Source organism: Cnephaeus nilssonii (genome assembly GCF_951640355.1).
Source record: "Cnephaeus nilssonii genome assembly, chromosome: X".
NCBI classification, from domain to species: domain Eukaryota; kingdom Metazoa; phylum Chordata; class Mammalia; order Chiroptera; family Vespertilionidae; genus Cnephaeus; species Cnephaeus nilssonii.
The window spans coordinates 131400431-131414888 of record NC_137071.1 but is presented as its reverse complement, the minus strand read 5'-3'; the positions used below and the strand labels follow the sequence as shown (position 1 = coordinate 131414888).

The 14458-nt window shown below is 45.5% G+C and overlaps 1 protein-coding gene across 1 annotated transcript; it reads left to right on the top strand.

The window, feature by feature from the left end:
- Window positions 1-11016: 11016 nt before the first annotated feature.
- Window positions 11017-11424, top strand: MPC1L (mitochondrial pyruvate carrier 1 like; the record flags this gene model as incomplete). The annotated part of the gene is made up of 1 exon (XM_079764656.1): window positions 11017-11424. One exon carries the CDS (start codon window positions 11017-11019, stop codon window positions 11422-11424), a length of 408 nt encoding a protein of 135 aa, XP_079620782.1.
- Window positions 11425-14458: the final 3034 nt, after the last annotated feature.

Below are 14458 nucleotides of genomic sequence, written 5' to 3'. Positions count from 1 at the left end.
ATATTTGTTTATTCTCACTGCCTCCTGAGGTTGTACCAAATAGAAGGTAGACACTTTGATCACCACTCCTGTTATTGCATTTATACAGAATATATGATCAATTCACACTAGACTTTAGGAAGGAAAGGCTTAAATTTCCCTATAGTATAGCATTTTCAAAGATGAATAAGCAACTATTTGGTTAGAATATGAAGGACTATCCAAAGCAGAGGTTTAAAGGTTATAATTTTCTTAAATGACTTACATAGAATTTAAAATTTCACGATGATGTAGCTGAATTATTCTAGTATGAGAGTTATACTGCCGTGCCCCTGGGTACCCTACGTGGGTTTAGTATCAGCTGTTGCTGCCTCTTTGGAAAGATCATCAAATCATTTCTAAGTAACATTGAGGGTCGGCAGATTTGAGAAAACGGAGTCTATTTGGTTGTGTTTTCTACCACTTATTGCAAGATACCTTTGACAGCTGCAGTGTTAAGCATCCATAGCGTGAAGGAAATATTTTCTTTTTGCCTCCCATTAAACTACCCTAATAAAGAGGAAATATGCAAATCGACCATCACAAAGATGGCAGCGGAGGCAGGGGTTTCTGTAACACAAGATGGCTGCACCCACAGTGGAGGCAGAATTCCCATAACGTGCCTTAATGAGCAATCGGCAGGGACCTGAGGCTGTGTGGTGCTGGGCCGGGGCAGGGGACCTGAGGCTGTGCCCCCTGCCTGGTGTGCACTGGAGGACCTGAGGCTGCGCCCCCCCCCCCCACACCCGGCAGGGCTTGACGGGGGGCCTGAGGCTGCGCCCCCCTGGCCTGGCGGGGCTTGACAAGGGTGGGGCCAGCTGGGTCTCGATCTCACCCAATGTGGGTGGGGAGGTCTGGGTCTGGTGTGATTTTGAGGTGCCACGGGTGGGCAGGGACTTGACTCTGGGTCCCACGGCACGCCCCAGACTCTGACAGGAGGAAGACTTTCATATACATTTTACTAATTTTCTTTCATCTCTGACACTTCTATCATAGAGAAAGGGCAAATAGCAATATTAAAATATTTCCTCTAATCCCTTTTTAATGTGCACGAATTTCGTGCACCAGGCCACTAGTAAATAATAATGAAGCTGATAGTCAATTCCACAGGGAAAAAAAACTACACTGTTCTAAAATCACTCAATTATTCTCCACCACTACCCACTGCCAAGTTTATGGGGTGAGGGTTGTTCAGCTGCCTAGCCCCAAATACTGACCCCCATGGGACCCCTAAGGGCCTATGTTTGGGAAGCAGGAAATCTGTAATGCTGCAGTGATTAAAATTCATTTTTCTTCCACAAGTTTCTTCTATAAACAGTGCATAAAAGTTAGATTGTTATGATTAACAATGAAGTAAACCAATGCCTTTGTGATTTAAAACTGATGACTTTTAAGTTCTAGGGGAAGAAAAAAAATTAATTACATGACAGCACTAATCCTTATAGGGTAAATGGCATCAGCACCCTTCTATCTGTGTTAGACAGAAAGCAATTAATTAAAATAAATGTTCTGCCAAGATTATTATACCTGTTGCTGATGATTTGCTCTTAAATTAAGTCTCATTTGTTCAGGAACATAAATCACAGTGTGTGAAAAGCAGGAAAGCCTCATGGCTGACTCATGGCTGACTATCCACTGGCATTGAAAGAGAAAAACCCAATCACTTCATATCTTATTGGTAGAATATTCTGGGTGTATAAAACATTTGAGATTTTACATGTGGTAGATACTGCTTATAGCCTAATTCTATTAGGAATAATATTGAATCGATTTTTATTTTCTTTTGCTATGTCTTTTTAAAATATATATATTTTTTATTGATTTCAGAGAGGAAGGGAGAGGGAGAGATAGAAACATCAATGATGAGAGAGAACCATTGATCAGCTGCCTCCTGCACACCCCATACTGGGGATTGAGCCTGCAATCCAGGCCCAACCAGGAATCAAACCATGACCTCCTGGTTCTTATGTTGATGCTCAACCACTGAGCTACACTGGCTGGGCTATACTTAGACAATTTAAGACTATGTTTATATCCCATTTTTCATCCTACTTTTACCCATTCATTTTAGCATCCACTGATTCTTGTCTGAAATAATTATTACTGTGGTGTTTGCCAAATAATGATTTTCTCAATCCATTATTCCTAGTATACTTACTAATTGGAATTCTGTAAAGAGCTTTCCCTTCTCTCCCACTAATTTATCAATTCTATTTACTAGAGGCCCAGTGCACGAAATTTGTGCATGGGTAGTGTTCCTAGGCCTGGCCGGCAATCAGGGCCAATCAGGGCCTTCGGGTTGCTGGCCAGGGCCTTCCTTCCCCTTTGTTCCGCGTCGCCCCCTGGTAGTCAGCACACGTCATAGCAAGCGATCGAACTCCCAGTCTCCCGGTTGAACTCCCGAGGGGACGCTTTGCATATTAGCCTTTTATATATATAGATTACCTGAACTCGTGGATATTTGTTTTAGTCTCTGTGTTATAATCCATTACTGGATTATAATCATTTATTTTGTCCCAGATTTGGCCAGTGGGAGCCCCTTTCTTTGGCTCCTATGTCCTTTTAACACATCCTCATTTTTTTCTGAGCACTTGTTTGCCTCTGGCACCACTTGATGTTTATGGACTAAATATCAAGTAAACCACCTCTATGTGATACCTTTATGTGATGGAGAGAAAGATGGGTGGGACAAGGAAGGAAAGAAAAAGTGGTATCATTTAGAACATGTAAGCATAACACATGAGAGAATGAGGAAGGAATCAGGGTAGATGTTCTTGCCACCTTAAAAGATAACAAGGTCTTGGGTGGTTTTTGTGAGATTTTTTATCTCTAGCAATATTCCTTCTACCGTCGGCTACTCTGGAAGATCCAAGGAGTCTCTGGTAACTTGCCAGTGGGCCAGGGGGCCATAGACTGGTGCAGGTCTGGGCTGTTAGCAGTTTGCGATGCGATAAGTGTTGAGAAATTTTTATAGCGATTTGACGTTATGATATCCAAACACATGATCAACAGACTCATCTCAGTGAACGAGGTACAGACCAGTTTGGATACTGGAAAGCTTGTATGGTGAGTCACAGAGAGCAGGCTGTCCTAGTCATGCACCACACACCATGCAGTAATGGAAGATAGTCTAAGGTTAGTTTGCCAAATGTTACCCACAAGTATATCACATTCAGAATTTATATTTAACTTTTACATCATAAATTGTTAGAGCTGGATGAAGATTTGAAGACATTTTGGGAATAAATCATCACTTGCTTTTATTTTGGATGAGAATTAAAAATGAATATCCTGAACTTTCTGAATTACTTTAAAATATCTTCTTCCTTTCCTGTCAACAGCTCTGTGAGACTAGTTTCTCTACTATAAATGTTAAGACCAAAGAAAGAAACAGCTCAGCACTGTCAACAATCCAACTTCAATTAGATAGGCTAGCAAGCAACCAAGCTTATTTGTCACATTTAAAATTTTTAAATATTGCCCGGCCAGCGTGGCTCAGTGGTTGAGCCTCGACCTGTGAACCAGAGGTCATGGCTCGATTCCCGGTCCAGGCACACGCCCGGGTTGCAGGCTCGATCCCCAGTGTGGGGCATGGAAGCAATCGACCCATGATTCTCTCTCATCATTGATGTTTCTATCTCTCTCCCTCTCCCTTCCTCTCTGAATCAATAAAAAATATTTTTAAAAATAAACAAAACTTTAAAATATTAATATTCATGGGTTTTGTTCAAAGTGTGCATGTAGGTAGTTAATGTGGGAGAACTGCTTTGACTTGTAACTTTTTATTTAGTTATAACTGTAATGATAAAGTTATGAATATAAATAGTGATTAATTACCTATATATATTCACTTTCAATGAATGCACAGTTTTTATAAATTTTTCTTTTTTTTCTGATTATATTGATTTAAAATGCAATTTTGCCTTGGCCGGTGTGGCTCAGTTGGTTGGGCACTGTCCCGTGAACTGAAAGGTTGCTGGTTTGATTTCCAGTCAGGGCACATGCCCAGGTTTCGGGCTTGATCCTCGGTAGGGAGCGTACGGGAGGCAGCCGAAAAATGTTTTGCTCACATTGATGTTTCTCTCTCCCTTCCTTCCTCTCTCTCAAAATCAATAAAAAATCCTTTTATTTATTTTTTAAAATATATTTTTATTGATTTCAGAGAGGAAGAAACATCCACGATGAGAGAGAATCATGGATTGGCTGCCTCCTGCACACACCCCACTGGGGATCAAGCCTGCAACCTGGGCATGTGCCCTTGACCGGAATCAAATGCGGGACCTTTCAGTCTGCAGGCTGACGCTCTATCTACTGAGCCAAACAGCTAGGGCAATAAAAAATCATTTTAAAAATGCAATTTTGTCTGTTAACTATAAAACAATTAGGCTTGTATTTTTTATCACTACAAATGTCATTTTCATTGTATTTTACACGAGTACTGGTCCACAATGGATTTGAAATTAAAAATTTAAAGCTGGTCCTTTCCCACAGCACAGGCGGAGTGCCCCAGGGGAGTCCCGGCCTGTCTTCACCCCACTCCCACCTTGTATGGCAAAACCCTGTTTGTTCTTTGAGAGGAAGAAGAAGGTGCTATCCAGCTAGGACCTCTGTCCACAACATGCCTGGGAGTAGAAAAAAGTAATTACTTCAATGCAAAACGACTTTAAGACAAAACAGAAAAAATCAGCTCACAAAAATTCTCCCCATAAAGGCCAACCAGGAAAAATCCAAACTAAATTAAATACACTTAAACACATGTTTTTCAATAAAAAAAATCCTAAAATCAGAAATGTAAAAACTAAGAATGGAAAAGGACAGACAGAAATAAATGCAAGAGAGTTGATTGAACTCGGGCAAGAAATTGAAGTCAAAGTAAAAGACAACCATCTCAAATGAATAAATTACAAGGAACCCAAAGGAGAATAGATTAAAATGAAAATCTAATAAAGGATACAGCATAAAAATGGAAAACCAGGTAAATAAGAAAAAAGGGTCAGAAAAAAAATAGTTGAAATGGAAAATATACAAGAAAAACGACAATGAAAGAGAGCTAATTTTTCAAAATTCTAATCCAAGAAAACTCCATAAATAAGAAAAATCTACATACATACCTGGGAAAATTGACCTAAGTCTATCAACTCTGAGACACATCTTAATACAATTTTATACTTTAGAGACAAAAGAAAGATTTTAAGGGCTTCCAGGCAAAAGGTCAAATCTATATATATATAAAAGCCTAATATGCTAAGTGTCCTACTGATTGGTCGCTATGACATGCACTGACCACCAGAGGGCAGACGCTCCGACCAGGAGGTTAGCTTGCTGCTGGGGTCCGGCCAATCGGGACTGGGCAACACAGGCTGTATATGCCCTGGAGCCCTCCCATGGCCCCTCCCCGGCCAGCCGGCCCCCATCAGCCCTGATTGGGACTGGGCAAGATGGCCCAAATCGGCCCCAATTGCCGGCTAGGCCGAGGGACCCCACCCATGCACGAATTCGTGCACCAGGCCTCTAGTTACTGATATAAGAAGAAATTTACCTGGAATCAGACCTCAAGAATAATACACAAAGTATTGCAAGACTGAAACAGCATTTTCAAGAAAAGAAAATGCAAGCCAAGAATTTTATATCTAGCCTGGCTGTCATTTAAGAAATCATGTGGGCTCAATCCCCAGTGTGGGGTGTGCAAGAGGCAGCCAATTGATGTTTCTTATCTTTCTCCCTTCCTCTCTCTGAAATCAATAAAAACTTTAAAAAAAATAAAAATAAATAGTAATGTGTACCTGTGTGTGTATATACCTTGGAAATATTGTGAGTTAGTTCCAGAGCACTGCAATAAAATAAGTATTGCAATAAAGCGAGTCAGAAACAAAAGATTGGGAGGGAGCAACAGGTCACTGGGGAATGGACCCAACCGATCCCTTCCTGCCACCTGATTGCTAGAGAAAATGAGGTACAACACATTTCACTGACATTCTGGTAGCTACTGGAAGAAACTGGATAACTATCCAGCCTTCGGCCATTCTATTCACATGAGGGGAGAAAACAGTGTAAGAAGGCAGAAGATTAGGATCAGAACCACAGATGGCTCTAAAATTACTTTCAGCAGTAACTGAAAATAGCAGAGTCAATATATCTGCCTATTGTTTTATTCATCCAGCTTCTCTTGAGACACTATGCTATTTATTCCCTTTGGTAGAATTTAAGAGCAAATATTCCAAGGAAATCAGCATAGGATGTGGCAAAAAATTCATAAAATACCTAAATCCTAAATGTTCGGTTTTCACAGCCATAATTCAGGACGTCTTATGCTTTGTAAATGTTGGCCAGCATACCAGGGCAACTTTAATAAAACACATGTCTGACTTTCACACCACAAGACAGAAAATAATTTAAAAAGTAAAATGTTGGCTAGGGAATATAGTCAATAATATTGTAATAACTACGTACACTGCCAGGGGGTTACTGAAATATTGGAGGGAACACTTTGTAAAGTATATGATTGTCTATTATGCTGTATACCTGAAATTAATATAAAATAATATTGAATGTAACATAATTGAAAAATAAATTAAAAAATAATGCCCTGGCCGAAACCGGTTTGGCTCAGTAAATAGAACGTCGGCCTGTGGACTCAAGGGTCCCAGGTTCGATTCCAGTCAAGGGCATGTACCTTGGTTGCGGGCACATCCCCGGTAGGGGGTGTGCAAGAGGCAGCTGATCGATGTTTCTCTCTCATCGATGTTTCTAACTATCCCTCTCTCTTCCTCTCTGTAAAAAATCAATAAAATATATTTTTTAAAAAAAAGAGAAGAAAATTTTTTAAAAATAAAAATAAATAAAAAATAATGCCCTGGCTGCTGTTTCTCAGTGGTTAGAGCAGGGGTCCTCACACTTTTTAAACAGGGGGCCAGTTCCCTGTCCCTCAGACCGTTGGAGGGCCGGACTATAGTTTAAAAAAAACTATGAACAAATTCCTATGCACACTGCACATATCTTACTTTGAAGTAAAAAAACAAAACGGCAAAAACACCCGGCGGGCCGGGTAAATGTCCTCGGCGGGCCGCATGTGGCCCGCGGGCCGTAGTTTGAGGACGCCTGGGTTAGAGTGTCAGCCCGGACACTGAAGGATCGAGGGTTCCATTCCCAGTCAAGGGCATGTACCTGAGTTGCACTTTTGATGCCTGGCCCCTGTCAAGGCTCATGCAGGAAGCAGTCAGTCAGTCTGTCTCTCACATCAACTTTTCTCTCTTCTCCCCTTCTCCCTCCCTCCCTCCCTTCCATTCTCTCTAAAAACCAATAAAAAAATATCCTCGGGTGAGGATGAAAAAATATTAATAATAGAGTAAAAACCAAATAAATAAATTATTATTAGATTAAGACAAGGTACAGGCAAGAATCATGAATGGATGCTAAATGTAGTAGGTTAAATATTAGATGAGGAAATGAGCATTTACAGAGTCTCAAAGTATCTCCCCACAAATCACTTATTTTATTTATTACTAGAGGCCTGGTGCACGAATTCGTGCACGGGTGGGGTCCTTTGGGGTGGCCTGCGGGGATCGGGTCCCAGCTCGCGCCTCCAGCCCTGCAGCCCCAACTGGTACCCCGCCGTGGCCTGGCGGCGCCCCCTCAACTGCTCCACCATCCCGCCTATGGGGCAATCGATTGGGGCTCGGCCCCCCCGACACCCCTGCTGGTCACTGTCTGTGGGGTGATCAATTGGGGTTGGGGCCCCTGCCCAGCTTCCTCAGTGCCTGGGAGCCAGGCAGTGACCCCGACCCCCACTGTCGCCGCTTATTGCCATCTGCAGGGTAATTGGCGGTGCAATCGGGCCCCTGCTTGCACCCACCTTGGCCTGGCACCGCCCACTCACCTGCTGCACCATCCCACTGCGGTTCCGCTCTCATCGGGGCCCATTGGGGCCAGCAGCTCCTCCACTGCTGCCCACTGCCAGTGCTGCTCACCGACACCCACCATTTCCACGCTGCCCCCTGGTGGTCAACGCATGTCATAGCAAGCGGTCATACTCCCAGTCGAACAATTTGCCCATTAGGCTTTTATATGTATAGAATTTTTAAAATATATTTTTATTGATTTCAGAGAGGAAGGGAGAGGGAGAGAAACCTCAATGATGAGATGCATACCCCCCACTGGGGATCAAGCCTGCAACCCAGGCATGTGTCCTGACTGGGAATTGAACTGTGACCTCCAGCCCTCACCCTAACCCTAACCGTGGTTCATAGATCGATGCTCAACCATTGAACCACGCTGGCTGGGCAAGAGAGAGAGAAACATCCATGATGAGAGAGAATCAGGGATCGGCTGCCTCCTGCACACCCCACACTGGGGATGGAGGCTGCAACCCGGGCCTGTGCCCTGACCTGGATGGAACCATGACCTCCGGGTTCACAGGTTGACGCTCAACCACTGAGCCACGCCGACCGGGTGCTTCTTTGTGATTCTCGTTTGTCTTGTTCTTGGAGCTTAGGGAGGGAGCACAAGCAGCTTGTGGAGAGGAACTGAGACCTGCCCCCCAAGTCCCAGCTGAGCTCCTAGCCAACAACCAGTATCAACAGGGCAGCCATGCAGTGAGCCATCCCGAAAATGACTCTTCCAGCCTCCAGCTGAGCTGCCACAGCTGGCAGTCCCTGGAGCAGATGAGCATGGACCTAGGAACCAGGAGTCCAGCCCAAACTGCACATTTGTGAGTTAAAAAAAGGGCTGTTGTTCTAGCCCAGTGGTCGGCAAACTCATTAGTCAACAGAGCCAAATACCAACAGCACAATGATTGACATTTCTTTTGAGAGCCACATTTTTTTAACTTAAACTTCTTCTAACGCCACTTCTTCAACATAGACCTGCCCAGGCCGTGGTATTTTGTGGAAGAGCCACACTCCAGGGGCCAAAGAGCCGCATGTGGCTCGCGAGCCGCAGTTTGCCGACCACGGGGCTAGGAGATGGGAGCCGAGTGGCCCAGCTGAGTCCATCCTGGACAAACCGCCCCTAACCAACCACCAACTGACCACAGATACACGAGTGAACTTAGCCAGAATTGGCTGAATCTGACTCAACTCAGCAGAACCACCCAACCAACCAACTAGTAAGAAATAATAAACAGCTATGGTTTTAAGGTTCTAGAATTTGGGATCATTTGTTATGCAGCAATAGCTAACTGATACAGCCTACAATATATGTGCAAGTAAGATAAATCCCAAGAAGTGGAATTACTAGGGACTCTTTACACATTGATGAGATTACCCTTTTGCCTGTGATCACTGTTCCATGTTTGGAAGCTTAGCCTTTTAGAAGGGTTATCTAAAAAGTATGCTGCTTTCCTTTCGAGCAATGGCTATACTATATATTTATGTGAAATGTTTGGGATATAAATGAACAGAATGAATGTAATAACTTTTAAAGGTACAATGGGCTTATTTATAAATCACTACTTAAAGTATTAGTATTTCAGTGTATACTTAATAATTTTTCAACCAGTATTATTTTTATTGGAAACGGCAGAAAACCCTGGGAAAATAATCAGTTTTGTCATTAAGAATTTTCATCAATGGGCCCTGGCTGGATAGCTCAAGTTAGTTAGTGTCATCCTGATACGCCAAGGTTGTGGTTTGATCCCCGGTCAAACAAGAATCAACCAATGAACACATAAATAAATGGAACAACAAATTGATGCTTGTCTGTCTGTCTGTCTGTCTCTCAAATCAATAAAATAAAATGCCAGTGTTACTAAAGACAAAGAACACTGTAGAACTATTCTAGATTAAGGAGATTAATCTAAAAGATTACTCTAATAACTAAATGTGAATCTTGATTGACACGGTTCCATTCCAGTCAAGGGCACGTGCCTGGTTGCGGGCTCCATTCCCAGTGGGGAGCGTACAGGAGACAGCCCCCCATGATTCTCTCTCTCTCTCCCTTCCTCTCTGAAATCAATAAAAACACTAAAAATAGATAAACTTTAAGCACAGCCATAAAACTGAAAGTTAAATGTGCGCTGCACAGTAGAGAAAGTACTCTACTAAATGTTAAGTATCGGACGGGATTATTGTGTTGTGGTGAAGTTCCTCGTTTAGGAGAATGTCCTTGTTAGGAGCCAGAGCTGGAATATTTCGGGGTGACCTGTAACTATGTCTGCAAGTAACGCTCCGGCAAACTGGGTGAGGACTGCAGCGTTTACCTGGGTGAAGAATTTCGAATCAGCTTCCATCAGCGCTGTCCACAAACCGAACAAGCCCAGCTTCCGTCTGTCCAGCTAAGGGGACACGGGCAGCCCAACGGTCACCCTCCGGGGCTAAGTGGGGCCTGGAGTTTTAGGGCGGCCACAGCACGGTGGGTGCCAGCGACGGGGCTCTGGTTCCACCTTTGCCAGAGGGGCGCACACAGACGCGCACACATGCGCATTCTGCACACCTCAGGTGGCCACGCGAAGGCAGGCACCACAGGGCCCCGCTCGGGTTCCCACAGGCACACACAGCAGCAGCACGTGCTGCCCGACGTGCTTTACGGCAGCCGCATTAAGGCGCAGCCGCATTAAGGCACCAGGGCGAAGCTGCGCTCCTGCCCGGCACTAACGCCTGTACAGCGGCACGTGCTGTCTGCCTCGCTTTACGGCAGTCGCTGGAGGCGGGAAAGTGAGGCCACGATCCGCCCCCAAAGGCGCACACACAACAGCGGCACGTGCTGTCTGCCTTGCTTTACGGCAGTCGCTGGAGGCGCGAAAGCGAGGCCATGATCCCGCCCCAAAGGCGCACGCACAACAGCGGCACGTGCTGTCTGCCTCGCTTTACGGCAGTCGCTGGAGGCGCGAAAGCGAGGCCATGACCCCGCCCCAAAGGCGCACACACGACAACGGCTTGTGCTGTGTGTTGCACTTTACGGCAAGCCCGGCTGAGGCGCGAGGCCGTGGCAGCGGTCTCCATGGCCACGTCATTGTAAGCTGGCTGGGCGTCCGTTGGCGCTGCCACTGCTCGGTGACCGGCGATGGCGGCGCTGTGGCGGAAGGCGTTGGACCACGTGAAGACCAAGGAGTTCCGCGACTATGTGACCAGCACACACTTTTGGGGTCCCCTGGCCAACTGGGGCCTGCCGCTGGCCGCCTTTCGGGACATGAAGGCGACCCCAGAGATCATCAGCGGCCGCATGACCACGGCGCTCATCTTCTACTCACTGGCCTTCATGCGCTTCGCCCACCGCGTGCAGCCCCGCAACCGGCTGCTCATGGCGTGTCATGGCGCCAACGTGATGGCGCAGAGCGTGCAGGGCAGCCGCCTGCTCATCCACCGCTACGGCGGCGGCGTTAAGGCGGCTGCGGACACCGACACCCGCACCCGCACCAAGGCCGCCACCACCACGGCCACCGAGTGCTGCATTTATGTCAGCTTCGACTAGGTGGCCGCCAGCCCCAACCTGCAGGCCCCGGAGTGAGATTCGTCGAATCTTTGCAGCTGGCAAGCGCTGAACTGTTATTCTTCCTAAAGATGGAGGAAAAGTTCGGTTTTGACTCTAAAACAGTGCAAATCTCATTGAAACCCGCAGTTTGGTTAATAAAAGTAGCACAGAACTGACACCGAGTGTCGCCTCTTCCTTGATCTGGACGTAAAGTGTTTTGTAGAAGGTGAGGGGGTAGATGGGTTGTTTTCATGGGACCTGCAACTCGAGGGTTAGTTTTGTATGGGGAAGAAAGACTGAATGAAAGGCATTTCAAATTATGTATCTAACTCATTGCTTCTTTCTTTTAAAAAAAACATTTTTATTGATTTCAGAGAGGGAGAGATAAAAAACATCAATGATGAGAGAGAGACATGGATATCAATGATGAGAATCATGGATCGGCTGCCTCCTGCACGCCCCACCCTGGGGATTGAGCCCGAAACTCAGGCCTGTGCCCTGACCGGGAATCGAACCCTTCAGTCCACAGGCCGTGGCTCTATCCACTGAGCCACACCAGCCAGGGCTAACTCATTGCTTCTTTTATTTTCTTAAAGCTCTCTTGGGAATATGTTTTTGTTACTTGTTTGGGGTGTCCAGGGGCCAAATAAGGATGCTTAGCACACACGGCTTTTTAAAAACTTGGTAGAGCCACAAATCTCTTCACACCAAAAAAGTCTGGGACTAGTTCTACTGATGGAAATACTTGGAAGTGAGTTTAAACGAACTCAGTGAAATCCAGTTTAGACTTTTAAGGAGTACTTCCTAAGAGAATCTAGAATCTCTTGGTGGCAGAGAAATTCTAGAATCTTCCGTGGAAACAGGATAAACAACTCTGAGGTCCACTGTTATCAACCCTGGAGTCTAGATACCTAAACTAGAAAATAAAAGTGACAAAATCATAATCCTTTCCTCTTCTCCTCATGCCTAAAAATGGGGGGAATGCAGTTTGTAAAACTGGTTAACCTATCACCCTGTGTTGAACACTAGCTATGCTGGCGGTGAGGGTGTGTGGTTAACAGTATTAGCCCCGATTATGCCCCTAGGGATCGCATGGGTGTTAGGGATTTCTCTTAAACCAGGGAGCAGGGGAGAAGGGGAAGAGAGCGGTGGGGCTGTGGGGGTGAGGCCACAGCAGAGGCTACCCTTTAGGATTTGACCCCAAATCTCTCCCTATCTGCAGGATGCAGAAAGTTCCAGAGTGGTCTACTGGGGAACCCCAATGGATGTGTTTAAGATTGCTGAAACCGCCCTAGCTGGTTTGGCTCAGTGGATAGAGCATCAGCCTGCGGACTGAAAGGTCCCGGGTTCGATTCCAGCCAAGGGCACATGCCTGGGTTGCAGGCTCAATCCCCAGTAGGGGATGTGCAGGAGGCAGCCGGTCAATGATTCTCTCTCATCATTGATGTTTCTATCTCTCTCTTCCTCTCCCTTCCTCTCTGAAATCAATAAAGAAAAAAAAAAAAGATTGCTGAAACCCTGCTTCTATTCAGTATTTCAAATGCAAAGCAATTGGAAACAACTATCTGAGTCTGGGCCTAGTAGCTCAGTTGGTTAGAGCAGTGGTCGGCAAACTCATTAGTCAGCAGAGCCAAATATCAACAGGACAACGATTGAAATTTCTTTTGAGAGCCAAATTTTTTAAACTTAAACTTCTTGTAATGCCACTTCTTCAACATAGACTCGCCCAGGCTGTGGTATTTTGTGGAAGAGCCACACTCAAGGGGCCAAAGAGCTGCATGTGGCTCGCGAGCCGCAGTTTGCCGACCACTGGGTTAGAGTGTCGACTCGATGCACCAAGGTTTCCAGTTCCATACTCAGGGCACATTCAAAAATCAACCAATGGCCCAGTGGCGTGGCTCAGTGGTTGAGCATCGACCTATGAACCAGGAGGTCACAGTTCGATTCCCGCTCAGGGCACAGGCCTGGGTTGTGGGCTTGATCCCTGGTGTGAGGCGTGCAGGAGGCAGCTGATCCATGGTTCTCTGCCATCATTGATGTTTCTATCTCTCTCTCCCTCTCCCTTCCTCTCTGAAATCAATAAAAATGTTATTTAAAATAAAAATTAAATATTTACTATCTCCCAATTTCTGAGGGTCAGGAATGGGAGTGGCTTAGCCGGGTGCTCGAACTGGCTCAGGGTCTCTTAGCTGTCCACTGGGACTGCAGTCTCTGGAGACTTGCCTGGGGCTAGAGAACCCCACTTCCAAACTCACCATTTGCGGGAGGGTTCAGTTCCGTGCCCGGGGGGCCACCGGGCTGCCCCCACAGCAGGTGTTCTAAGAGAGAGGAACCCCAAGAAAGAAGCTATCTGGTTTCCCAGAGCTTAATGTGGGAGGTGATGTACGATCGCCTCACCTGGGTTCTATTGGCCACGTGGTACGCCGTGAGAGGACCATACAAGGGTGGGAATACCAGGAGGTGGCCATCACGGGGGGCCACCCTCGGCTGGCTCCCCCACACACGGCTCTGAAATAAAAATTCCCATGCAGTAATAAAAAGCTGTTCTTACAGTCCTGAAATGAATCATAACCTTGTATCAAGATTTTTATTAAAACTTGGAAGGATCTTCCCCCTCGCTATGATATGAGGAGAAATTAATATTTTTAGATTTGTCTTACAGAATGTACTTTGTAAGTTGAGTATTAGATTTCAATAAAAGGCCACTGTCTATTGAACACATTTCAGAGCAGGTAGGTTTCTAATTAACCTGGTAAGAGCAAAGGGGGTACTGCCTACTGAGAAATTCCTCACTCTACATTTATAATCTAGTGGGCAAACCCATTAGAAAAACACCCAAAAGATGACGCCTCTACTCCAATGCAGCCTCCACTCACAGGATCCAATTGGTAGTATGCGCACCCAACTGAGAGCTCTAACCCTTTGTCGCCTGAGATATTCATGCTGAAAGTCATACAAATGATTAATACTTTAATAAAAACGAACCTTTCAAATCATTGGGGTAAAATAATTTCATAATGTCCCCAAACTCTCA